The sequence below is a fragment of the Salmo trutta genome, chromosome 8, assembly GCF_901001165.1.
Source record: "Salmo trutta chromosome 8, fSalTru1.1, whole genome shotgun sequence".
Lineage (NCBI taxonomy): Eukaryota > Metazoa > Chordata > Actinopteri > Salmoniformes > Salmonidae > Salmo > Salmo trutta.
Window position 1 is genome coordinate 8,682,550 of NC_042964.1, and position 27,933 is coordinate 8,710,482.

General features: G+C 43.3%; 1 protein-coding gene and 1 pseudogene across 1 annotated transcript in view; both read right to left on the reverse strand.

Moving 5' to 3' along the window:
- LOC115198134 (ankyrin-2) overlaps positions 1-6,284 on the reverse strand; it is a 74,941-nt gene extending 68,657 nt beyond the window's left edge. Inside the window, exons 1-5 of the mRNA XM_029759843.1 lie at positions 6,201-6,284; positions 3,940-4,137; positions 1,919-2,017; positions 1,104-1,202; positions 517-714 (exon numbers count right to left, since the gene is read on the reverse strand). Coding sequence (XP_029615703.1) covers positions 517-714; positions 1,104-1,202; positions 1,919-2,017; positions 3,940-4,137; positions 6,201-6,278 — 672 coding nt within the window. The 5' untranslated portion in view covers positions 6,279-6,284. The remainder of the gene's footprint in view (positions 1-516; positions 715-1,103; positions 1,203-1,918; positions 2,018-3,939; positions 4,138-6,200) is intronic.
- A 435-nt stretch (positions 6,285-6,719) lies between these two features.
- LOC115199219 (ankyrin-2-like) lies at positions 6,720-26,663 on the reverse strand (annotated as a pseudogene).
- Between the last annotated feature and the right edge of the window lie 1,270 nt (positions 26,664-27,933).

Sequence of the window (27,933 nt, forward strand, 5' to 3'; positions counted from 1 at the left end):
CCTTAAAAATATTTATACATTTACCAGCAAGTTATTACATTTACATTATTACAAATACAAAAGTTATTACAAATACAAAAGTTATTACATTTACTGGTGTTATTACATTTACCGTTGTTACAGGGCTGGATACTAACTTGACATATGTGTGTGTAACTCGCATTTTCGGAGAAAATATCACAACGATATGGACAAGTCTTTTAGAGTGAAAGCTAACCCCACCTGTTAGGATTCGCCCTTACTGCCAGCGTTACTATAGAGCCTAAAAAGGGAGATCTGAAAGGAGAGAGCATGGGTGGAAAGACAGACTGAACCCCTCAGAAGCAGTGAGACGTCACGTCTCAGAGAAAAGGGTCAGTCAGTATCTGTGATCAGAGTACGAAGGCCTATGTACAATTTGAACTTTTCAGTTTGGTTTTAATGTGTGAGTCGTTGAGGAGTGTGTTCAAATCCCGACCCACGGCCGCGTTACATAAGCAGTTTAAAACCAAGAGGGATGGGAAGATGTAGCCCTACCTTGGTGGGGACGTTGACTTGAGTCCCCTTCTCGATGAGCAGGGTGGCCATGTCAGCGTGCCCCTCCTGTGAGGCCAGGTGTAGAGGGGTGACCCCCTGCTTGGTAAGGATGTTGGTGTCTGCCCCGTACTGCAGCAGTACCACTGCTATGTCCATCTGGTTCTTCTTCGCCGCAATGTGGAGTGGGGTGTAGCCGTTCTGGAGGGAGGGAGAGAGAGTGTGTGAGAGAGAAAGCAAAATTCAGCCATACAGATACCTTTAGAGATGTACTCACTCACTCACTCACTCACTCACTCACTCACTCACTCACTCACTCACTCACTCACAGAAACGCACACACCACATACTCACGCACACAAACGCATACACACCACATACACAAATGTACACACACACACACACACACACACACACACACACACACACACACACACACACACACACACACACACACACACACACACACACACACACACACACACACACACACACACAGCTTCAATACCACATTGACTGTCCACCCTGACCGACGTCTCTCCTCCCACCTGTTTGGGGAGAGTGCCAGAGTGGCCTCATGGAGGTCTCACCTTGGCCGTGGTGTGGGGGGAGGCCCCTTTGTCCAAAAGCAGGAGCGCCACCTTCTGGTTATCATAATGTGCTGCGACATGGAGAGGTGTGAGGCCATTCTGCAAGGATGACGAGGTGAGTGCAGATTGGATTAAACCAGGCTGGTTAGCGGAGCAAGCAGCCATTAAGAACACTGGTCAACATACACAGCACATGATAAATAAGCTGAGTTATAGGGGCACTATTACAGCTTGTTACGGAAAATGAGGCTTATATTAAAGAGCAAGCAGCAGGAGGATCGCTGGGCGGGTCCTTATTCAAAAAGAATAAGAAGAAAAAAATGATATCTGTTATCTGTCTTTCCTAAAAGTAGAGGAATAAACAGCAGTTAATCAAACTAAAAGTTGATTTAATCAAACTATGCTTACCGGTAGTCTCGCTGACAACATAGCCTCAACCAGAAATAACAACAGACTTTTAAAATATCTAGCCAGATAATTTCTCATCAGATAATTCCTTATCAGACTATTCCTCATCAGACTATTCCTCATCAGTCTATTCCTCATCAGTCTATTCCTCATCAGACTATTCCTCATCAGACTATTCCTCATCAGTCTATTCCTCATCAGACTATTCCTCATCAGTCTCTTCCTCATCAGACTATTCCTCATCAGACCATTCCTCCTCATTTAAAATAGGTCAGAGCATTGTCTGATATTGTGAAAATATAACACACCTTGTGAGAAATAGACTTTTCTACTGTGTAGTTATTTCTCCCTCTAACACAAAACTATACAATGATTAAGAGTTTGAGTTTTATGGTAATGACGCTTACCTTCCCAGCAGAATCAGGGGGAGCTGTTTTCTTCAGGAGAAGTTTGACAACATCCAGGCTTCCGTACTTGGATGCCACATGCAGGGGAGTGAATCCTTTCTGTATGGAGACAACATACAGACGACCATTTAATAATGACTGAAACAAACACTATCTATATCTTCATCAATGTGCATAAGGCTCATGGAACACACTGAGTGTACAAAACATTAGGAACAGCTTCCTTGTATTGAGTTGCACCACCTTTGCCCTCAGAACAGCCTCAATTCGTCGGGGCATGGACTCTACAAGGTGTTGAAAGCGTTTCACAGGGATGCTGACCCATGTTGACTCCAATGCTTCCCACAATTGTGTCAAGTTGGCTGGATGTCCTTTGGGTGGTGGACCATTCTTGATACACATGGGAAACTGTTGAGCGTGAAAAAACCCAGCAGCGCTGCAGTTCTTGACACAAACTGATGCACCTGGCACCTACTACCATACCCCGTTCAAAGGCACTTCAATCTTTTGTCTTGCCCATTCACCCTCTGAATGGCACACATACACAATCCATGTCTCAAGTGTCTCAAAGCTTAAAAATCCTTCTTTAACCTGTCTCCTCCCCTTCATCTACACTGATTGAAGTGGATTTAACAAGTGACATCAATAAGGGATCATAGCTTTCACCAGGATTCACCTGGTCAGTCTATGCCATGGAAAGAGCAGGTGTTCATAATGTTTTGTACACTCAGTGTATATTTAAAAGTAATTATTTCATAACAGCGTCATTTCCAAAAGGATCAGAAATTCACAGCCAACTAATGATTTAAGTGAACCAAACATAATGCAATTTAACAAGATGCACAATAACAACAAATCTCTGTGCACACACATTGCTTATGCAATCATAGGTAATACCCAAAAGTCTAATTTACAGAGTAAACCTGATCAGTAGCATAATACCAACGCAGCCACCAGGTGGTGCTCTTTAGCCATTGTCACATTAGGCTGTTGTGATAGGACGATGGTGTTGCTCCCATGTCACATGTCTCCTGTGTTTACGACCCAGCCCATGAAGGGAGGGAATCCTTTTGTCTGTGTAACGCTGGTTTATTTCTGATGTAATACACATCCGAGTAGAAACAATGTGTAGATAAGAAGAGAATGAGAGGCACCAATGGTGGTGTTGTGAAAAACAGAAGATAAAGATTAGAATCTATAGGGTGTAAGACGTCACCTATCTAACAGATCAAACACAGGCGATTAGGGACAGAGGTAGGGAGGAGCACGACTAGGAAGATGTTGTTCAAAGGGCATACCACTGTCCCTGTCCTGTTGTTGATGCTAACAATGCCACACCTGTTATCCCCATTAGACAAGGAAGAGGGGGAAGGGAGGAGAGAGAGATAGATAGAGAGAGAGAGAAGAAGAGGGGGAGAGAGAGAGAGAAAGAGCGAGAGAGAGACAAGAAGAGGGGGAGAGAGAGAGAAGAAGAAGGGAGAGCAGGGAGAGAGAGAGAGAGAGAGAAGCAGCGAGAGCAGGGAGAGAGATGGGTGAATTTTACTGCATCATAAACTCAGAGCCCAGAGCACATGAATAAATTAGCACTGATATATCGTTGTGTCAACTGATGTTGAATATCCTTCAGTGACAGAAGTGGACATCTACTTGCTAAATTCAGGAGAAGAAGTCAGGGGTTCTCCAAAGCATCATAAATCATGAATTGATTAAACCAGGTCACACTGACAGTGGCCCATAGTCTGTGCCTGTAAAAGAGGCCATACAGCGAATCAAGATATATTTATGATATAATCCACACAGAAAGAAGGGGATGGATTCCATCCATAAAAAAATCCCCATAAAAACCACACCAATATGCACAGGTGTGTGTACACGTGTATGTGTGCTTGAGCTTAGGCAAAGAAATGTAGGTGTGTGTGTGTGTGTGTGTAGGTGTGTGCGAGTGTGAGTGTGTAGGTGTGTGTGAGTGCATGTGTAGGTATGTGTGAGTGTGTGTGAGTGCGTGTATTATCTCTACCCACCTTAGTAGCCAGCGAGTGTGAGGCGCCCGCCTCCAGCAGTACTGAAGCCACGTCCACCTGTCCCTCCCTGGCGGAGATGTGGAGAGGTGTGTATCCGTTAGTCGTGGAGGCGTCAGGGTGGGCCATATGCTGCAGTAGCAACTGGACTATCTCAGTCTTCCCCAGACGAGACGCGATGTGGAGGGGTGTCTGGTCCTCCTTGCGGGGGCAGAGACATGGAGGTTATAGGGGGTAGAATATGTGTTTTATTATAGATGTCCACAGAGAGATTGAGGCTATGAGTGATATGACTTTTACAGTACTTGAAGTTTAATGAGATTAGTAATGCTTTATTTTACAGCCCCGCTTTCCTGAAGTTACTGAATGTGGTGATAATGGGTTTCTTGGAGAAGAGTAGAGTAGAGTATACAGTAGAGTATACAGTAGAGTATACAGTAGAGTAGAGTAGAGTATACAGTAGAGTAGAGTAGAGTATACAGTAGAGTATACAGTAGAGTAGAGTAGAGTATACAGTAGAGTAGAGTAGAGTATACAGTAGAGTAGAGTATACAGTAGAGTATACAGTAGAGTAGAGTAGAGTATACAGTAGAGTAGAGTAGAGTATACAGTAGAGTAGAGTAGAGTATACAGTAGAGTATACAGTAGAGTAGAGTAGAGTATACAGTAGAGTAGAATATAGAGTAGAGTAGAGTATAGAGTAGAGTATACAGTAGAGTAGAGTATACATTAGAGTAGAGTAGAGTAGAGTATACAGTGGAGTATAGAGTAGAGTATACAGTAGAGTATAGAGTAGAGTAGAATATAGAGTCGAGTATACAGTAGAGTATAGAGTAGAGTATACAGTAGAGTATACAGTGGAGTATAGAGTAGAGTAGAGTATAGAGTAGAGTATACAGTAGAGTAGAGTAGAGTAGAGTATACAGTAGAGTATACAGTGGAGTATAGAGTAGAGTATACAGTAGAGTAGAGTATAGCGTAGAGTAGAGTATACAGTAGAGTATAGAGTAGAGTATACAGTAGAGTAGAGTAGAGTAGAGTATACAGTGGAGTATAGAGTAGAGTAGAATATAGAGTCGAGTATACAGTAGAGTATAGAGTAGAGTATACAGTAGAGTATACAGTGGAGTATAGAGTAGAGTAGAGTATACAGTAGAGTAGAGTAGAGTATACAGTAGAGTAGAATATAGAGTAGAGTAGAGTAGAGTATACAGTAGAGTAGAGTAGAGTATACAGTAGAGTAGAGTAGAGTAGAGTATACAGTAGAGTAGAGTAGAGTATACAGTGGAGTATAGAGTAGAGTAGAGTATACAGTAGAGTAGAGTAGAGTATACAGTGGAGTATAGAGTAGAGTATACAGTAGAGTATAGAGTAGAGTAGAATATAGAGTCGAGTATACAGTAGAGTATAGAGTAGAGTATACAGTAGAGTATACAGTGGAGTATAGAGTAGAGTAGAGTATACAGTAGAGTAGAGTAGAGTAGAGTATACAGTGGAGTATAGAGTAGAGTATACAGTAGAGTATACAGTGGAGTATAGAGTAGAGTAGAGTATACAGTAGAGTATAGAGTAGAGTAGAGTATACAGTAGAGTAGAGTAGAGTATACAGTGGAGTATAGAGTAGAGTAGAGTATACAGTAGAGTAGAGTAGAGTTTACAGTAGAGTAGAATATAGAGTAGAGTAGAGTAGAGTATAGCGTAGAGTAGAGTATACAGTAGAGTAGAGTATACATTAGAGTATAGAGTAGAGTAGAGTATCCAGTAGAGTAGAATATAGAGTAGAGTAGAGGATAGAGTAGAGGGTAGAGTATAGAGTAGAGTAGAGTAGATTGTGGAGTAGAGTATAGAGTATAGACTATAGTATAGCGTAGAGTATAGAGTAGAGTATAGGGTAGAGTATAGGGTAGAGTATAGAGTAGAGTATAGGGTAGAGTATAGGGTAGAGTATAGAGTAGAGTATAGAGTAGAGTATAGGGTAGAGTATAGGGTAGAGTATAGAGTAGAGTATAGAGTAGAGTATAGGGTAGAGTAGAGCATAGAGTATAGGGTAGAGTATAGCGTATAGAGTAGAGTATAGAGTAGAGTAGATTGTGGAGTAGAGCATAGAGTATAGACTATAGTATAGCGTAGAGTATAGAGTGGAGTATAGGGTAGAGTATAGAGTAGAGTATAGAGTAGAGTAGAGTAGTACTAAGTGGGAGGGGAATGGTGAGTACTAGTACTAAGTGGGAGTGAAGTGGTGAGTTGTGTGTATTGTATGTTACCCTGGCTCTAGCGTCCACCATGGCTCCGTTCCTCAGCAGACAGCGCACCACCTCCACTTGTCCTGCCCTGGACGCCATGTGTAGAGCAGTCTCTCCCGCGCTGCACACAACACACACCTGAAATCAGGAGAAAAATACATGTGCACAGACGCACGCACACACACACAGACGCACATACACCCACAGACACAGACACAAACACACACGTACAGGTACACACTCACACCCACTGGCCTGACGGTAACCCCCATCACTCACAATGTTGCTAACGTCAGGGGAGGCTCCGTTCTGTAGCAGCAGCAGAACGATGTTGAGGTGACCCATGAAGGCTGCTACGTGAACGGGAGTCAGGCCAGACTGGAGGGAGGGAGGGAGGGAGACAGAGAGAGAGAGAGAGAGAGGGAGAAGAGAAGAGGAGAGAGGGAGAGAGAGAGAGAGGAGAGAGAGGAGAGAGAGAGAGAGAGAGAGAGAGAGAGAGAGAGAGAGGAGAGAGAGAGTTTTCATCATTACCAAGTATTATTACCATTCATGCATGTGAAGCCAGTTCTGGTCAAAACACAAGTCACTGAGACTCCACGTCAACAGGACTCCACATCAACAGGACTCCATGTCAACAGGACTCCACGTCAACAGGACTCCACATTAACAGGACTCCACGTCAACAGGACTCCACATCAACAGGTCTCCACATCAACAGGACTCCACATTTACAGTGTTGAAGAGTAAAGGGGTGAGTGGTTGCATGGTAAATATTGTAATCTGGTCTAGTTGTACTTGTGTGTATATTGCCAAGCTTGTTGTAATGAAAAAAGTTCAAAAACACATATCTGAAGTGGCCAGATTGACCAGAGTCTCGTACCTCTGTGATGGCCTGGATAGATGCTCCGTATTTCACCAGCAGCTCCATCACCTTCACGCGGTTCTTCTTACAGGCGATGTGCAGCGGAGTGAAACCATTCTGACAGACACACACACCAGACACATGATGTATGAAACACACCTACATACACATGTAGGGACATGTTGACATGTTGAGACATATATGAGAGGCCATCTTATTTTCACTCCAACACTTTGTTCTGTCTCTTTGAGACAAAATGGTCAAAATGGCCAGGAACCATATTGGCCTGCTGTAATGGTCCTTGTACTGACAGTCATTGTATTAGTGGGTATAGGAGCGTTTAGTCTTACCAGTGCTCTAGCGTTGGGGTTGGCCCTCTTGTCCAGCAGCAGCTTGGTGACTCTGTAGTGACCGCAGTGGGCGGCGACATGCAGCGCCGTCAGGTAGTCCAGTGTGACATCATCAACAGGCGCCTTGTGCTGCAGCAGGTGCTTGACACACTCAACGTGGTCACCCTGAGACGACATGTGGAGAGGAGACAGACCGTTCTACAGAGAGAGAGAGAAGATTGTCAGAGAGAGGGAGTGTGTGTGTGTCTCCATGTGTGTGTGTGTGTGTGTCTGTGTGTGTGTCCATGTGTGTGTCCATGTGTGTGTCCATGTGTGCATCCATGTGTGTGTGAGTGTGTGTGTGTGTGTGTGTGTGTGTGTGTTTCCATCCATGTGTGTGAGTGTGTCCATGTGTGTATGTGTGTGTGTACCTTGGTCCTGGCCAGCATAGGTGCTCCTCTCTCCAGCAGTAGCTCCACTGCTGGGTCATGTCCACTCCTGGCTGCACAGTGTAGAGGTGTGAGGCCGTCCTGTAGAAAACACACAGATGGTCATCATCAAACAAATACACACACGCGCACGCACACCCACACACACACACAGAGAGATCCATACGGTTCATACATACAGTACCAGTGGAGGCTGCTGAGGGGAGGACAGCTCATGATAATGGCTGAAACAGAGTGAATGGAACGGTATTAAACCGTGTGTTTGATTTATCTAATACCATTCCACCTATTCCACTCCAGCCATTACCACAAGCCCATCCTCCCAATTGAGGTGCCACCAACCTCCTGTGATACACACAGGGGATTCAAACCACACACACACACACACACACACACACACACACACACACACACACACACACACACACACACACACACACACACACACACACACCACACACACAACGCTCTAACCACTAGGTTACCTGCCGCCCAGGTAGCCTAGTAACCACTGGGTTACCTGCCGCCCCAGGTAGCCTAGTAACCACTGGGTTACCTGCCGCCCAGGTAGCCTAGTAACCACTGGGTTACCTGCCGCCCCAGGTAGCCTAGTAACCACTGGGTTACCTGCCGCCCCAGGTAGCCTAGTAACCACTGGGTTACCTGCCGCCCCGGGTAGCCTAGTAACCACTGGGTTACCTGCCGCCCCAGGTAGCCTAGTAACCACTGGATTACCTGCCGCCCCAGGTAGCCTAGTAACCACTGGATTACCTGCCGCCCCAGGTAGCCTAGTAACCACTGGGTTACCTGCCGCCCCAGGTAGCCTAGTAACCACTGGATTACCTGCTGCCCCAGGTAGCCTAGTAACCACTGGGTTACCTGCTGCCCCAGGTAGCCTAGTAACCACTGGGTTACCTGCCGCCCCAGGTAGCCTAGTAACCACTGGGTTACCTGCTGCCCCAGGTAGCCTAGTAACCACTGGGTTACCTGCCGCCCCAGGTAGCCTAGTAACCACTGGGTTACCTGCTGCCTAGGTAGCCTAGTAACCACTGGGTTACTTGCCGCCCCAGGTAGCCTAGTAACCACTGGGTTACCTGCTGCCTAGGTAGCCTAGTAACCACTGGGTTACCTGCTGCCTAGGTAGCCTAGTGGTTAGGTCACAGCACTGATGACATGTCCATCTAAGGGGTGTTGGTTCCATTCCCTGGTGAATACACTGCAGACTGATGCTCATTGATCCACAGTGGACTTACATTCCTCACGTCCCCTGAGTATCTTGGTAGATGTCTATCAGCAGTGGACCAAAGGCTTAGTTAAATACATGACCATGTCAAACTAAAGAAGATTCAACAGGCAGAACGAACACAGCATCCCCTGTATCCCTCAAATCAGCTGTGTAATAAAACATGACGACGGACCTGCTGTTAGGGGAGGGTTTAGTTGTCGTTGTTGTTGTTGTGGAGGTTGTTTACAAGTAAATACACACAGGTTTTATTATTTTATCCAATCTGCCAGCCAGTACAGAGGTTTTCCTGATTAAACAGACTGTTATAGTAGAATATTATACTGGAGATATGATAGTGATTAAACAGACTGTTAAAGTAGAATATTATACTGGAGTTATGATAGTGATTAAACAGACTGTTATAGTAGAATATTATACTGGAGATATGATAGTGATTAAACAGACTGTTATAGTAGAATATTATACTGGAGATATGATAGTGATTAAACAGACTGTTATAGTAGAATATTATACTGGAGATATGATAGTGATTAAACGGACTGTTAAAGTAGAATATTATACTGGAGTTATGATAGTGATTAAACAGACTGTTATAGTAGAATATTATACTGGAGTTATGATAGTGATTAAACAGACTGTTATAGTAGAATATTATACTGGAGTTATGATAGTGATTAAACAGACTGTTATAGTAGAATATTATACTGGAGTTATGATAGTGATTAAACAGACTGTTATAGTAGAATATTATACTGGAGTTATGATAGTGATTAAACAGACTGTTATAGTAGAATATTATACTGGAGATATGATAGTGATTAAACGGACTGTTATAGTAGAATATTATACTGGAGTTATGATAGTGATTAAACAGACTGTTATAGTAGAATATTATACTGGAGATATGATAGTGATTAAACAGACTGTTATAGTAGAATATTATACTGGAGTTTGTGATAACTGATACCCTGTCCCACACTGACCCATCTGTTGCAATTACACAGCTGTGCTATAGCCTCGGATTCGTTCCAAATGGCACCCTATTCCCTATATAGTTGCACTACTTTTGACCAGAACCATATGGATCCAGGTCAAAAGTAGTGCACTATATAGGGAATAGGGTACTCTATACCAACATGATGATATTATGTTCGTTCTAATCACATAATCCCCCTTTGGTTGTGCCGTGGCGGAGATCTTTGTGGGCTATACTCGGCCTTGTCTCAGGATGGTAAGTTGGTGGTTCAAGCTTTCCCTCTAGTGGTGTGGGGGCTGTGCTTTGGCAAAGTGGGTGGGGTTATATCCTGCCTGTTTGGCCCTGTCCGGGGGTATCATCGGATGGGGCCACAGTGTCTCCTGACCCCTCCTGTCTCAGCCTCCAGTATTTATGCTGCAGTAGTTTGTGTCGGGGGGGCTAGGGTTAGTCTGTTATATCTGGAGTATTGCTCCTGTCTTATCCGGTGTCCTGTGTGAATGTAAGTATGCTCTCTCTAATTCTCTCTCTCTCTCTTTTTGTCCCTTTCTTTCGTTCTTTCTCTCTCTCGGAGGACCTGAGCCTTAGTACCATGCCTAAGGACTACCTGGCCTGATGACTCCTTGCTGTCCCCAGTCCACCTGGCTGTGCTGCTGCTCCAGTTTCAACTGTTCTGCCTGCGGCTATGGAACCCTGACCTGTTCACCGGACGTGCTACCTGTCCCAGACCTGCTGTTTTCAACTCTCTAAAGACAGCAGGAACGGTAGAGATACTCTGAATGATCAGCTATGAAAAAGCCAACTGACATTTACTCCTGAGGTGCTGATCTGTTGCACCCTCGACAACCACTATGATTATTATTATTTGACCATGCTGGTCATCTATGAACATTTGAACATCTTTGACATGTTCTGTTATTGCCACCCCTCATAGCCTGGTTCCTCTCTAGGTTTCTTCCTAGCTTCTGGCCTTTCTAGGGAGTTTTTCCTAGCCACCGTGCTTCTACACCTGCATTGCTTGCTGTTTGGGGTTTTAGGCTGGGTTTCTGTACAGCACTTTGTGACATCAGCTGATGTAAGAAGGGCTTTATAAATACATTTGATTGATTTATTGATTGAATCCACCTATGATATCAAATCAACATTATGTATCATTATATAATATGATATATGGATGGATAGTATATTAAGGGCCTAAATGGGTGTTGTAATGCACCGACTGGAAGAATACTGCTGTTATCTGACGTTAATTAGAAGTTATAGTGACGTTAGGATCTAATCACATTATCTTTCTATGCAATATTTACATTAACTCTGGACAATATATCCTCCAAATACTGGCTTCTCGGGCATTATCACTTTTATACAACGGGTTACCGACATATTCAGATATAAAAAAAACGTTATTTTGATGAATTTATTCATACTATTTCATCCTTCCACAAGATATAGCCCCGATACAAATCTAGGGTTGCTACCCAAGCCGGCTGGTCGTTCGTTCTAATCGGTTCAGTTGCAAGAGAAGCTCAGTCTTTTTGTTCCGTATCTATGGACGTGACCCCAGTCGTTCAGTCTTTTGTTCTGTATCTATGGACGTGACCCAGTCGTTGTTCTAAATGTTCCATTGCCATACTGGCTGGCAACGTTCTTATCCCTTCGCTAGCAAGCCAACTATGGCTAACTTACAGTCACGTCAAACAGGGCAGCCAGAATAACAACAAAGTAGCCTCATTTGCATTTGTTTAAGCTGTTTTCTAGTGACATTTATTTGGATACATCTATAACAACGAGCTAATGAGGCACAATTTCACCTGGCATAGAAAATGTGCTCTCTCGTCAGGACATTGTTGTTCAGAGGATCTAGCCAACAACTCAAACACAATCACTTCAAACTGAAGCTGGAAAGACTGTAAACTAGCTGCACTTCGTTTCGTTTCACCTGTTTTCTATTGATACTTCTTTGTATATATCCATAAAAATTATGCCAGCTGATTCATGATTTCGACAGGCTGAGAAACGCTGCCTGTCTGTCTGTAACATGGTCCAAGCTCACCAAGACAGTCATGAAGAGGGCACGACAAAACCTATTCCCCCTCAGGAGACTGAAAAGATTTGGCATGGGTCCTCAGATCCTCAAAAGGTTTTACAGCTGCACAATCGAGAGCATCCTGACGGGGTTGCATCACTGCCTGGTATGGCAACTGCTCGGCCTACGACTGCAAGGCACTACAGAGGGTAATGCGTACGGCCCAGTACATCACCAGGACCAAGCTTCCTGCCATCCATGACCTCTATACCAGGCGGTGTCAGAGGAAGGCCCTAAAAATTGTCAAGACTCCAGCCACGCTAGTCATAGACTGTTCTCTCTGCTACCGCACGGCAAGCAGGTACCAGAGCAACCAAAGTCTAGGTCCAAGAGGCTTCTAAATAGCTTCTTCCCGCAAGCCATAAGATTCCTGAACATCTAATCAAATGGCTACTCAGACTATTTGCATTGCCCCCCCCACCCCCTTCTACACTGCTGCTACCCTCTGTTATTATCTATGCATAGTCACTTTAATAACTTTAATACATATTACCTCAATTACCTCTACACCGGTGCCCCAGCACATTGACTCTGTACTGGTACCCCCTGTATATAGCCTCCACATTGACTCGTACCGGTACCCCCTGTATATAGCCTCCACATTGACTCTGTACCGGTACCCCCCCCCTGTATATAAGCCTCCACATTGACTCTGTACCGGTACCCCCTGTATATAGCCTCCACATTGACTCTGTACTGGTACCCCCTGTATATAACCTCCACATGACTCTGTACCGGTACCCCCCTGTATATAGCCTCCACATTGACTCTGTACCGGTACCCCCCTGTATATAGCCTCCACATTGACTCTGTACCGGTACCCCCTGTATATAGCCTCCACATTGACTCTGTACCGGTACCCCCTGTATATAGCCTCCACATTGACTCTGTACCGGTACCCCCTGTATACAGCCTCCACATTGACTCTGTACCGGTACCCCCTGTATATAGCCTCCACATTGACCCTGTACCGTTACCCCCCCTGTATATAGCCCTCCACATTGACTCTGTACCGGCACCCCTGTATATAGCCTCCACATTGACTCTGTACCGGTACCTCCTGTATATAGCCTCCACATTGACTCTGTACCGGTACCCCCTGTATACAGCCCCGCTATTGTTATTTACTGCTGCTCTTTAATTATTTGTTATTCTTACCTCTTACTTTTTTTTAGGTATTTTCTTAAACTGCATTATTGGTTAAGGGCTTGTAAGTAAGAATTACACTGTTGTATTCGGCGCATCTGACAAATAAAATGTGATTTGATTTGATTTGTCTGGCTAATCCCGACTCCCAACACGTTCCTTACTATGGGACAGCTGGAGATCCAATTTGAATATTGAAACAATGTTGCAAATGTCAGAGAGACAACAAGGTTTATACAAATCTCTGCTGTTGAAAACTAAAAGTTAGTTCATAAAGAAATGTGAGATAATGTCTAGATGCTTTTTATAGTGGAGATCAAGTTTATAAATTGCCTGGCTGGGTTGATGAGACAGTGGATTGCAGAGTCAGATGGAACAGAGTAAATAGGCATTTAAACATCATAGATTTAGCCGGTGGTAACTTGTGGAATAGACACCGGCTGGAATGCAGTTTTAACCACTCAGCATTCAGGATTAGACCCACTCGTTGTGTAATAGGATTCAATACCTTGGTAACAGACACAAATATCAATCGCAATAATTAAAACAATGACATTTTCTGACACGAAATATGGATTGATTGTCAGGCTACCTGAGGGAGGTATAGTGATGGAGTTATTTGAGAGAGGAGGGAGAGTGGTTTTTGCCCTAAATTAATTCAGTAAGCTGACTGAGCAGCAAAACGGCCAAGGACACAGGAATAACAGCGGGTCAAATGGAGGGCGTTAAGGCTCAGCAAGTTATTCTCTAGTGGGCTAGCTGTAAATACATTGATCTGCAGCTCTCACTCACACACACACTCACACACACACACATCCAGCAGCTATGCAGTACACCCACATACAGTACACACTCACTGACCCTCTCTCATACTGATCAATACATCCTACATACAGTACACACCTCACTGACCCTCTCTCATACTGATCAATACATCCTACATACGTACACACTCACTGACCCTCTCTCATACTGATCAATACATCCTACACCCACATAGAGTATGAACAGTGGGCACACTTATACAGTACACAAATGTAAGAATACACACACACACACACACACACACACACACACACATGGCAACGGTGTGTGTGTGCACGTGTGTGTGTGTATGTACCAAAGACAGTACAGTATGAAGATAATAGAAACTGTTTCTCCAATAGAAATCCCTGATCACACTTGTATGCGATGGCATGGCGACGTTGGCTAACTAAGCTCATCGGGTCTAACGGTCGTCATGTGCAGGCCATCAAATCAAAGGCACAAATCAAAGGTTGTTTTTGACAAAAACGTGTCAGTTTGTCACGTTCACGAGGTTGGAGTTATAACATGTTCAAACTACTTAAGACATTGGCTTGAATCTAGGTTGTGTCTTTAGATTTCCAGAAAATTAACAACCAACCCCAAACCCCAATCTGGTCTGTTTGGTCTGTTTCGCAAACATTCCCAGAAGTCTCGGGATGTTGTGCCTCTGGGTTTAGTAACTCTTTTAGTGTACTGTATGTATGTATGTGTGTGTGTGTGTGTGTGTGTGTGTGTGTGTGTGTGTGTGTGTGTGTGTGTGTGTGTGTGTGTGTGTGTGTGGTGTGTGTGTGTGTGCGTGGACTTACCCTAGTCTTAGCGTCGATCTGAGACCCCCTGTCCAGTAGGAGGCGCACCATGTTAGTGTTACCACGCTTGGAGGCCACGTGGAGGGGCGTGATCCCATTCTGAAACAAATAGAACACAATGGAAGACACATTCAAATCTAAATAAACAAATTAACTAATGGTAACGGTGACTAACCCATTCCGTACAAATGTGCGCAATCACGGCATTCAAACGAGGGCTGCAATGAAAACGAATGTAGCGACTGTAGCGACAGTGTTGGCATCAACATCCGGGATGTGAACTAGATTCTATTCAAGCACTGACTGACATGGTAATGCCCGATAGTATTGGAGAGAAGTTGAAAAAGACGGACCCCTCTGACGCTGTACGTTAAATTGTGAGGTGTCATGACGCACCGTAGAGCATTCATAATGCAACTCATTCTGTGTCATACAGCCTCTTTCCACCAGGTGTGTGCGCTTCTCTCGCAGATTAAAACAAGAAAGGGACAGGGTAAGGGGTCAGGGGGATAACTAGTCAATTGTACCAACTGAATGCATTCATTTTCTGCATCATCACTGCAAGCCATCATGACTCTCAAAAGTCGCTGTTTACTTCTGAAGATAACTTTGGAGCCGCCCTAAAAAACCCATTCAAATTCAACACAAAACCTTCAAACAGGTATGTAATGACACATTATATCAACTCTTTATAGTGTCCTTATTTACATTTTAGAGGTGATAAGTTGGACAGATCGGGTTGAAAAAAAAGCTGTTTCCCACAAGACTTTCTCCCCCTTTCACAATCACGCAGCAGGTTTCGCTTTCCCACCCGCCATTTTTAAAATCCGCCGGAGCTCATTGCCTTCTTCAATCATGCAGAGATGGGCAGCATGAAGGTCTCGTCATTGATTTTGCTGGAAAGGGAGAAATTGTGCTTTACAATGTTATTCATACTACAGTTGACATGGAAGTATTATGTTTTTGGGCGCTAAAATAAGGTAAATTGTACGGAACAGCGCGATGTAAAAAAGTGTGCTAGTTACCGTTATATAACCACAATACTACTGTAGACAATTGGCCAGAACACAGTTTCTATTAGGTTTAATGTTGTTTTTCAGACAGTGGGGGTAGTTCATGCTTTCTAATATGCCTCAATGAATTTCCTGCTGGGACAATAAGTTTTAATTGAATGAATTGCTGACAATGTCTTCCTGTTCATTCATCCTCTTAGGATGTGTTCTGATGTCTTGGTGTCCAGCACTCCTCTGCTGTCTGTGAAATCCTGACCATGTGAAAGCTGATCGCCTGGCCCAAAGCACTGCGGGACACACAGCTTTGTGAGGATAACTGTGACTAAAATCACCTGAGAAAGTGTGACATAGCAGAAATTACAGGGGTTTTGAGTGTTACGTTTCTGCAAATTAAAGATTCCCACACACACACGCGGATGCTCATGTGCACGCACACACACGCACCGCACACGCACACACCACACACACACCACACACACACACACACACACACACACACACACACACACACCACACACACACACACAGGTCTGAGAGTCAAGAAGAGTACTGCTTGAGTCTGTGACCTTAAAGTAACCTTTCAGCTTGAACAGACCACTGTCCCCTGTCTCTGTCTTTGGGTCTCAACTCCTAAAAAAGACAGGAACCATTCTCCTGGTTTCCTCTCTTCTGTCTGAGTGGTTGTACAGTCCAGTACGTCTTCCCTTGAGTGACTGATGGAGACACATTGAAATGATGATTCAGAGAAAGAGGAAGTGCTGAGGCGGATTGCGTCATTGTCCTAGAAAGCATATAATTAGCAGACTGTGGGTTCCTAAAGAGCAGTACACTCTACTCGCTCAGAGCGCGTGTGTACGTGTTTTAAAGTCTCCTGTTGTTTATGGCTCTTGGACTCTGTGCAGGGTTGGCACAGTGTGTGGGCAGCCCTTCCTATTACATACAAACTGTGCACTAGTCCCAGTAAAGGTCTATATTAATGGTGCCCAGGACCATGTGGCACAATGGAGGCACAGCTGACTCCAGATCAGAGGTAGAGGTAATGGTACACTACTCACCCTGGCTGTGAAGTCCACAAGCCGCCCCACGGTTCAGCAGTAAGGTGGACACGTTCACGTTTCCATAGTGGGCAGCGATATGCAGTGGCGTGAATCCACTCTGTAACACAGGGGGCCGGACACAGAGAGCGGGAGGGAGAGAGAGAGACAGAGGAGAGTGGGGTTAGATAGTAGACTCATTCATGACCCCAAATCTGACCCTTCACCCTTGACCTCCACCATCCCAGCATGCAGCAGTCCGCATCACGTCAACAAAAAGAAAGAAAGAAAAGGAAATGAATAGTGAAAATATAAAAAGAAATTGAAGAGGGAGGAAACCAAAGAGATGAAAGGAAGGAAAGAAATCTTAAATTCAGTTTCAGAAAATCATGATTCGATTACGCACGTACACACAATTCCGTTGTGTACGCATACACACAAACACAAACTCAGAAAGATCTCCACCTGCAACTGGTGATCCTACAGTCAGAAACAAAATAGAAACAATAGTGTCTACATTTAATAAATAATAATAATGAATAAATGAAGGAAATAAAAACCAAATAGACATACATTAGTTACAGACTGTTATATCAACCAAACAACTGATACAGTATTAGTTAAGCACACATTTACAGGACAGAGAAGGATTTTTATTTTTTTTATTTAAACATGACTGTATTTTTTATCAACACCAAAGTGCACTATGTCACTGTACTGCATATTGTCATGGTAGGAATTCTAAGAAATCAGAGAGAAATCAGAGCGGTTGGAGTATTGTGAAATTCTTGGCTTACCTTTCCATTCTGAAAGCCATGGTCCGATTTAATGTGAAAACATTATTTACAAAAGTGTGAAGAATTGTAGACTACGCGATGATTCAAAATTACACATTTAAAGCTGATAGCTGATAATGGTGCAAATTAAAATAGACAGGAGCATCATGCTATTGGTCCTGCAAATTATTTGCAAAGCACCTGGATACTTTTGGATTGATGTAATATCATGATATTGCATTGGGGAGTTATAATATACTGCATAAAAACATGTTTGAATGCAAGAATAATGTACATATATTTGCATTGATATATTTCTTTATCTAATCTCAAGCTCCTTGTAATTATAAAAATGTGACACTCCTGACCTCATTATAACAATAAAAAATGTGTGTTTTGTCAATAACATAAATAAATAAATTGATGGCATGCAACACAACATATAGGTGTTCTATATGTTAACAAACACCCTGTCACAAAGCTTTATTCATCATATGAAAAGTCTATCATCTTCGTGTGAAATGTTTTGTATTAGAGGTGAAATGTATTGGAGGTTTTCAGCAATCAAGCTTGCTGAGCTTGTCATAGCATCAATAAACTACAGAGACTCAACCAATATCAAAATAGAAAGGAAGTCAAAAAGTACGCACAAAGTTAAAAAATGAACAGATAACCATTTTCTAAACTGAAGACACACTACTGAGGTGTGAAAAACCATATATCAGCTGTTTTATATCAACAGAAAAGCCATGCGTACTTAAGGCCTGGGGGGGTGTGGTATATGGCCAATATACCACAGCTAATGGCTGTTCTTAAGCACGACGCAACAGCGGAGTGCCTTGACACAGCTCTTAGCCGTGGTGTATTGCCAAATACCACAAACCCTGAGGTCGCTTATTGCTATTAAAACTGGATACCAATGTGATTATAGCAGTAAAAATAAAAAGTTTTGTCATACCCATGGTATACGGTCTGATTATACCACGGCGTCAGCCAATCAGCATTCAGAGCTTGAACCACCCAGTTTATAATTGGCATTACAGAACAAAATCAAAAGACCCGCGGCTATTTGCCACCGTGCAGTGCTATAGACGTGAGCGAAATAAAAGTGGTGAAGGGCAAAAGACAAACAGGAAAAGTGATTTATGGTCAAGCTGGAGTGGTAGGACATAGTGGTTATACCTCCGTAGTCCTATTGACCATCATCTGAGCAGTAGCGACGAGGAAGGGAAAGACTTGAGAAGATATTTCCACACCACAGTCGTACAGACGCTCAGAGCTCAGGGTAGTTACGCAGTACAAAGAATACTGGCAACGGGCTTAGAGTGGTACGATTCTCTTAAAAAACTGCTTTATCGCTAAACTGTGTATGCTTTATAGTATCTTTTCATCCAAAAAACCTTCCGATGTTTTACAATGAGGGAAGCAAGCCATGGAGCTATACTGTACACATACTATTATCTATGAGCAGGCCTTACTGTCGCTATGCAACAGCCAAAAGTGATGCATGGCAGCCATTTGTGCCACAAGGCCAAACTCACTAGAGAGTTGCAAATGTATAGTGTTTTTACAATTCAAAGTAAGACTTTAAGACGGGTGGTGATTTCCAAACTAATTCGGTAAAGTCAGACGACTTTCATGTTTGCGTTTATCATTTTTTCACTAAATGATCTTTCGATAAATTAGATCAGCTCTGAAAAATATCTGATGTGAAAAGATCTGACGTGATTGGGTCAACAAGACCAATTAGTGGAAAGAATATCCGAATGGGCTGTGCCTGTGTAAATGCAGCCATAGTGGGCGTGTGTGATAGTGGGCGTGTGTGATAGTGGGCGTGTGTGTGATAGTGGGTTGTGTGCGATAGTGGGTGTGTTGTGAAGAGGTGTGTGAGTTGAACGTGAGTGTGTTGGCATGCTGCACTCTTCATCCACCCTCCTCTGGGTCTCCCCTGTGGCTCACGGTGCAGAGTATTTCATGAAAACAGCTGAGCTGCAAACAGCATGTCATGGCCTCATACATGAGGTAATATGATTTCATAACGTTAGCATTAGGTCGACACCAAGGACAATGTTTACGTTCAATGACAACATCAATTATAACTGGTGTGCCATGTGTGTACAGCGCGCGGCTGTTGACGACTGGTGAACCACAACACTGCAATAGTTTTCACCTCCTGTTGTCGTCCTACACCGAGGACCACATTGGGAATACGATGTTATGTTTTATCCTCTGGGGTTCTTTGTCCTTTCAATTGGTTTTAAACTTACATGTGCCCAGCTGTTTAACACAAAAGTCAAACAATCATCAATCAATGAAAAGGACTGATTCAGGCCTGGGTAATGCAGGTGAGTGGATGTTGGCCAATCAATGACATTAACTGGTCAACCAGCTACGAAAATCAGCAGTGCTGCAGGGAGACCTTTTGGACAGTTATTGAATATTATTTCAGTTTAGGCTACTGTCTTTCAAAACCCTCAAGGGGAAACTGCACTTCACTCTAGCCACAGCCCATTCCCTCACACCCCACGCCGTTTCCACAGTACATCCCCCAAGGGGCAGCATAAGGCCCTTAAATTGTTGATATTCAACAATACGGTACCTGTGGACAATAGCACAGTCCATACAGTTGCTAGACATAAACACAGCGGTAGCGAGGTGATAGGGGGGAGGAGGGCCTTGAGTGGGTTCAAGACAGACAGGTAAGACAGGAAGAGTAAGAGGCCCGGTTAGTGGCAGGACCAAGGAACACGTGGCAGGCACTCACACTGAAGGGAGAAAGAAAGAGGAGAGACAGAGAGACAGAGAGCAAGAGATGCACAGAGACAGAGATGCACAGAGACAGAGATGCACAAGAGACAGAGATGCACAGAGAGAGAGACGCGACAGACAGGACAGACATACGAACGACGACAGACCAGACAGACAGACAGACAGACAGACAGACAGGTCGGACAGGAAATAATGCCAACCCTGACGCAGTCTCCTTACAACCATTAGCTATTAAAAAGTGTTCTTATTTATACCATACACCCACAAAGTGCTGGACAAACTAAACTGTAACACACTGTATTATATTTCCTTCCACCATTAACAACACATGGTCCTAGCACCACAGACACATGCTAACCCAATGACACAGATGCCTGTTTTTACCAGTAAGCCCCTTCCCTCCAGCTGTACCTTGGACTGGACGTCGGCGTTGTGGGTCGTTCTGGAGGAGCAGCGCTGCTGACTTGGTGTCGTCCTTGCGGGCGGGCGAGTGTGCAGGGCGGGCAGCCGCACCTTGCCCTTGGTGTCATTCTCCAGCAGGACGGACACCACCCTGGTTGTGGCCCTGCTGGAGAGCGATGGCCAGGGGGGTGAAGCCATACTGGAGGAGGGAGGAGATGGGGAGGGAGAAGGTTAGCATAGCCACAGACAAACAATGGTGATGGATAGAGTGATATGTAATTATTCAAAACAGAACAAATTGTTCAAAATGGTAGGGTGGTGGTAACATCTTGATATTTATGTCAAATGTGACTTTAAGCAACGACTGCCATAAAGACACACTCCGTCCTCACCTCTGTGGCGGTGGCTCTGGTTACCTCCGTTCTCCAGAAGGTAACGTAACCACATCTATATGGTTCCCTGAGCAGCCATTTAACAGAGGAGTGAAGCCATTCTGAGACCCAACAACATTAGACCTTAGAGCCTAACAACAACAACTGTACAGGTAACAATCATTTTGGGATAGACACCATTTTGTAGAGCATCAATCAATACAACATCATCTGACTGCTTGCACATCAGACAGTGTGCTTAGCCCATATGTCCACCAGTATGTCCATAGCCAGGTATATCCACAGCATTGTATGGGCACACAGCAATCCTGATCAGTTTGGTAGGGATTAGAGACGAAAGCAAGACAGCTGCGCCTGGCTACGGTATCTCTTACCTGAGACTGAGAGTTATTTCATGCTCCCTGCTTCACCAGCATCTTCACTACGTCGGCCTGTCCAGCCAGAGAGGCAATGTGGAGGGCTGTGTTCCCTTTCTGGTGGATAGAACACACAGACAGTACGTCTAGCAGTATTTAAGGACAAGGAAAACGTGGAGCATTGGGGGGTTGAGTTGCTAAAGGATTTAAAACACATAACAAGAGGTTGACGTTTCACCTCAGACAGAAGGAGAATATCACATCATGAATATATGACAGAGAACTGCTTTGCCACTGTAGTAGGCCTAAAAACACAAATAAATACAGGAACATGTATTACTATTACAGTTTTGTATTTCATCTTTATTTAACCTTCAACCTTTCTTATTTAAACCTTTAACTAGGCAAGTCAGTTAATTAGAACAAATTCTTTATTACAGTGACGCCGCTACCCCCAATATTCTTATTTGTTCCATGTGGCCTCACATCCCGGGACAGTCACATATCTCAGCCATTTTCAGGTGTCCCAACTTTTCTTTCTACAAAAAAAAGGTCCTTTTGTCAACGAGATGCATTCATTAATTCCGACTACAACGTGTAGCCCCTGTAAGTATTGTTTACATGCACACTAATAATTTCATATTAAACTGATTATGGCAGTAGGCAGATTATGCTAATAATCATGTAAACACCGTCACTCTGCTATTCTTAATCGGTGTAATGTCAAAATAGAAGTAAGCATACGCTGAATTAAACAACCTGGTTTTCTGAGCAATCTACTTCAAATATTAGAACACATAACACCATAGCCAAAGTTGCCCTCGTTTGGCATCATGGGGTGGAATGTTATTCAATGTTTCATAATGTCCCCATTAATAAAGTTTGTTTTGTTTTTTTTACAACAAAAAATCCAGTTTTGGTTATATTTCAGTCTTCTGTGATGTATATAAAGTGTAATATTGGGATGCAAACTCAAAACTGAATACATTCAACTCTAATATCTGACATGGTACAGGTGTCTTTCTTTTTGTTGAGCCACTAACCAAGTGTGAGGTTTATACTTTGTTTAAGACTACCAAGAATCACTCTGTGTGACCCTGAGTTAGCCCACTGCAGTAAAAAGGTTCATCGGCATTACAATATCTGAAAACTCTGCTGTATGGAAAATCGGTCCTTAACATAGAATGTTTTGTAATTGAATATATTGAGTGATATTAGTGCAGACAGTAGGTAAATAAATAAAGTGTACGTTTACGAGCTGCAGAGATGCCAGTATGAGGCTAGCTCAGACGGCTAGCTCAGACGGCTAGGTTGGCAATGACAGCGCTGGTGAACTCGTGGCTTGTAGCATAGCCTCCCAGGTGTCCAGATGCCCACCCAGATCTGCGCATGTGCTTCCCAAAAATCACATGTTCGCTGTGATAGAATGTTTATTTTGATTGGTCATTTTCTGCAGAGTGTCATCAGGTAGCCTAATTTCAGATGTCTCCATGGAAACAGGATTATTAGCGAAATCGTTCTTCTTGAAAAGCATGTAAATGCTTATATCAAACTATTTATATTAATCTGACTATCCAAAGATAATTACATTTTTGTGTGTATATAACCACCTCAGAGATAATCATCAGATGTCATTACACTCAGAGATAATCACCAGATGTCATTACACTCAGAGATAATCACCAGATGTCATTACACCTCAGAGATAATCACCAGATGTCATCACACTCAGAGATCATCATCAGATGTCATTACACTCAGAGATAATCACCAGATGTCATCACACTCAGAGATCATCATCAGATGTCATTACACTCAGAAGATAATCACCAGATGTCATCACACGCAGAGATAATCATCAGATGTCATTACACTCAGAGATAATCATCAAGATGTCATTACACTCAGAGATAATCATCAGATGTCATTACACTCAGAGATAATCACCAGATGTCATCACACTCAGAGATAATCATCAGATGTCATTACACTCAGAGATAATCATCAGATGTCATCACACTTTTTGGTGTTTTGTAACAGATGTGGTCTTTCCATTTATCAAATGACGCGAATCGGGACTGTTTGAATGCTGGAATTATTTTGGAGTGGACGAACATGTGCAGGTAGCCTACTTATAATTTGTTGACAATAAGATGAAACATCATGACTGGTTGTGTTCATGGCCAAATTAAAAAGTAATACATTTTGTTTACTATATATTAGGCCCATAAAAAAAAATCATGCACAAGGGAGGGTCCCACGAAAAATAGAGACAGTATATATCACACTCATAATTGGCACTCTGATCAAACCTTGTACAACTAACTATAACCCTACTCCCTCCCTCATTAGTGTTATGACATTTTCGTTACCACACAAATGACGGTCATACCCGCCATCGAATTACTCTACAGCAACTCCCATTCATCATTTATCACCCATCATCATTCATTCAATCCATCACTGACAACCCAGACAGACAGGCATATCCACAGACACCCATGGCTCAGTGATGGAGTTGAGGGGGCCTTCCTAATGATGCTGTGAAACAGCCAGCCAGAGAAAATGCCTTCCTAATGATGCTGTGTCACAGACAGCCAGGGATAAGGCCTTCCTAATGATGATGGTACACAGACAGCCAAAGAAAATGCCTTCCTAATGATGCTGTGAAACAGACAGCCAGGGATAATGCCTTCCTAATGTATGCTGTGACACAGACAACCAGGGATAATGCATTCCTAATGAGCTGTGACACAGACAAACCAGAGAAAATAATGCCTTCCTAATGATACTGTGACACAGACACCAGGGATAATGCCTTCCTAATGATGCTGTGAACACAGGACACCAGAGAAAAATGCCTTCCTAATGATGCCAGTACACAGACAGCTAGAGATAATTCCTTCCTAATGATGATGTGACACAGACAGCCAGGGATAATGCCTTCCTAATGATGCTGTGACCAGGACAGCCAGAGAAAATGCCTTCCTAATGATGCTGTGGACACAGACAGCCAGGGGATAATGCCTTCCTAATGATGCTGTGACACAGAGCAGCCAGAGATAATGGGAGTTAGCACTCATGCCAGCAACAGCCTGGGATTAATCCCTAAATGCTTTTAATTAGGAACACAGTGATTAACAAGTCACGTCAAGACACTTGTTTCAGTGACAATCTACCTCAAGTTTGGTGTAGGGCCTATTGGGATGTCAAAATACACACTTAAAATTAGTAATGTACAGTAAAAAACAATTAAACACCACCCAGTGAATGATGCTCAACACAAGACGAGCCAGTCCTGGATATAGAGTAGTATTAAACAATTACTTGGAGAGGCACCTCAAATGGCACCATGTCAGCCATTCAAACACCACCACGAGGCAAAAACACCAACTGTATATTCACCCCCAAAGCCAATTCTTCCTTGGCCGCCTTTCCTTCCAGTTCTCTGACTGGATGACTGGAACGAACTGCAAAAATCAACTGAAGCTGGAGACTCATATCTCCCTCACTAGCTTTAAGCAACCAGCTGTCAGAGCAGCTCACAGATCACTGCACCTGTACATAGTCCATCTGTAAATAGCCCATCCAACTACCTCATCCCCATACTGTATTTATTTATTTATCTTGCTCCTTTGCACCCAGTATCTCTACTTGCACATTCATCTTCTGCACATCTACCATTCCAGTGTTTTAATTGCTATTATAATTATAAATTACTTCGCCACCATGGCCTATTATATTGCCTTACCTCCCTTATCCTACCTCTTTGCACACACTGTATGTAGACTTTTTCTACTGTATTACTGACTGTATGTTTGTTTATTCCATGTGTAACGCTGTGTTGTTGTAGTGTTCACTGCTTCGCTTTATCTTGGCCAGGTCGCAGTTGTAAATGAGAACTTGTTCTCAACTTGCCTACCTGTTAAATAAAGGTGAAATAAAAAACAATAAGAAATAACTGTTGAATCTACTTTGTAAATCTAACAGTCACATGACACCCAAACATGTTGCTTAGAAGGAATAGGCCTTCTCCATTCCACAGCTTGGCATTACTACCCCCAATTGAAACTAGCAGTATCCCCTTCCTTCCTGCTACAAACCCCAGTACTCTGAAGCTAGAGTGCACAGTCATGTGACAGCATTAGGTTACAGTTAGGTTGCAGTACATTGAGTGTTGGGGGCATTGGGATATGGCTGACTGCCCTGGGTATGGTAATATAGTCTCACTGGTGAAAGGTTATGAGTCAGGTTATGTAGGACTACAGCCGTTCAGGATTTTGACCTGGTTAACCCCGTGTGTGACACTTTATCCACGTTTCGGGTCCTAATTTGGAGACCGATACCTTGAAAAGACCAGACTTTTCTGAGAAATGCATCCCATTTTTTGGGTTGTTTGAAAAGATTTTATCCCAGTTGGAATGTACAACATCAAGCCAAAAACAAAACAAACAGTGCACAGTTATCCGATTTCACATCTGAAGAAAAACAAAACCTGAATTCATCTTTGGAGAGCTTTCACTTGATTATGAATCTTAAGTCCAAGAGCAGCTGAGAGAAATATCATTGTAAAACCTGGCCAGAATTCAAGCTCCTAACAGTCTTTCACAAATCTGCCTCTACTCAGTTGTGGATGAATCAATAGACTACCTACCTGTGCTAGCCTCACATACTGTACGGTAGAAACGGTAAGGGAACCCACCTTGGTGGACGAGTCCACAGCCGAGCCTCTCTCCAGCAGCTCCTGGACCAGCTCCACATGGCCCTCCTTAGCTGCCAGGTGCAACGCGTTGAGCCCATTCTGAGGAAGAAGACAAGAAGGGGGACACACACAAGAAGATAGGTCAGCTTCAATACAAAATGGAGGATTGACACAAAAAGAAAAAAAGGAATGAGAGAAGAGACTGGGTGTACCTCAAGGTCCATAACATAACGGTGCCCCTCTCCCTCTCTCGCTCTCACTCCCTCCCTCTCCCCCTCTCTCTCTCTCTCTCTCTCTCTCCTCTTGGCTGTGAAACCGTGTTGTCTACTTTCTCACTTGACGGGGTGACTGATAGAAATATCAAAGCCACTACTGGAGGTTAGAATTTGCGCCATGTCACGATGGTGGTGGACTAGGGCCAGTCCAGGATTTACTATGTAGGCCTGGTGGTATTAATAAAGCCTATCAGTGTGTCTGTGTGTGTGTGTGTGTGTGTGTGTGGGTGTGTGTGTGTGTGTGTGTGTGTGTGTGTGTGGGTGTGTGTGTGTGTGTGTGTGTGTGTGTAGCAATCTGGTGTTTGCTTGGTGTGTGGTGTGGGATTTTGTTCATTGAATGTAACTGTCCCCAGAACAGCAGAGTCAGGCATTGCTGAGACGTATGTATGGCTAGGTCCACCTATTAAGCTTGGCACAGTAGCTGTATATACCGTATACCAGGACATTTGGAAATATTTTTTTTTCAATACCGTCAATACCGTTGAAACTATTTTTATTTTTATTTTTTTTAAACATTTGAATATTTGTAGCTACTTAAGTAAATAACTGTAGTCAACTTGTGTAATACGTTAGGCGATAAAAACATTGCTTTCTTCATTTCAACTGTCACCATAATTTTTCCCTTTGAAGCTTGCCAATAGTCCCCAGTCACGTGCTGTTTGTTTACGAGCAACACAATGACGAAGAGACCGGAGCCTTGTGAGTCACTCACTGTTGTGGCAGCCATGGGTGATGTAATTACAGTATAGAATTCACAACTAAATGTTTGCCAGCTAAATATCTTAAAATATGTCTAAAATATGCTTAAATGCTCTGCAGTTAAGCCTTAATTTGCTAATTTAGTAGCTAGTGTAGCTATCTAGCTAAGTGATTAGCTTCTTCCAAATCAATCGGTGCTTGGTAACAGCAGAGAATTCCTTCCTGGATCAAAAGCCTTGCTGTCTAATATTTGTTTTGTGCAGCAAACTGGGAGTATAATTTTTTTGTTACTTGGTATAACGTTATGAGCTGGGATATCTGTCCTGCAATACTTAGGGTCGGAGAATGTATAAAAGTGTTTGCAATGCGCGTTAGTTAGCATTCTCTATGTGATTTATATATACTTGTTAGCATTGGCTAAGGCTCAGTGGGTTTTGAAAAATAGCACCCCTTGTGTTCAGTGCCGGTATTACAGGAATATCCCATTACGGCACAAGGTCGATTTGATTGGTATGACAATCTGGATACCACCCAAGCATTTCCTTTCCAGGCACCCATAAGACCTGACCCTAGATCAGAACATATCCGTCCACAGACTAACTCAGGATATATCAAGACGTCAGATATACCAA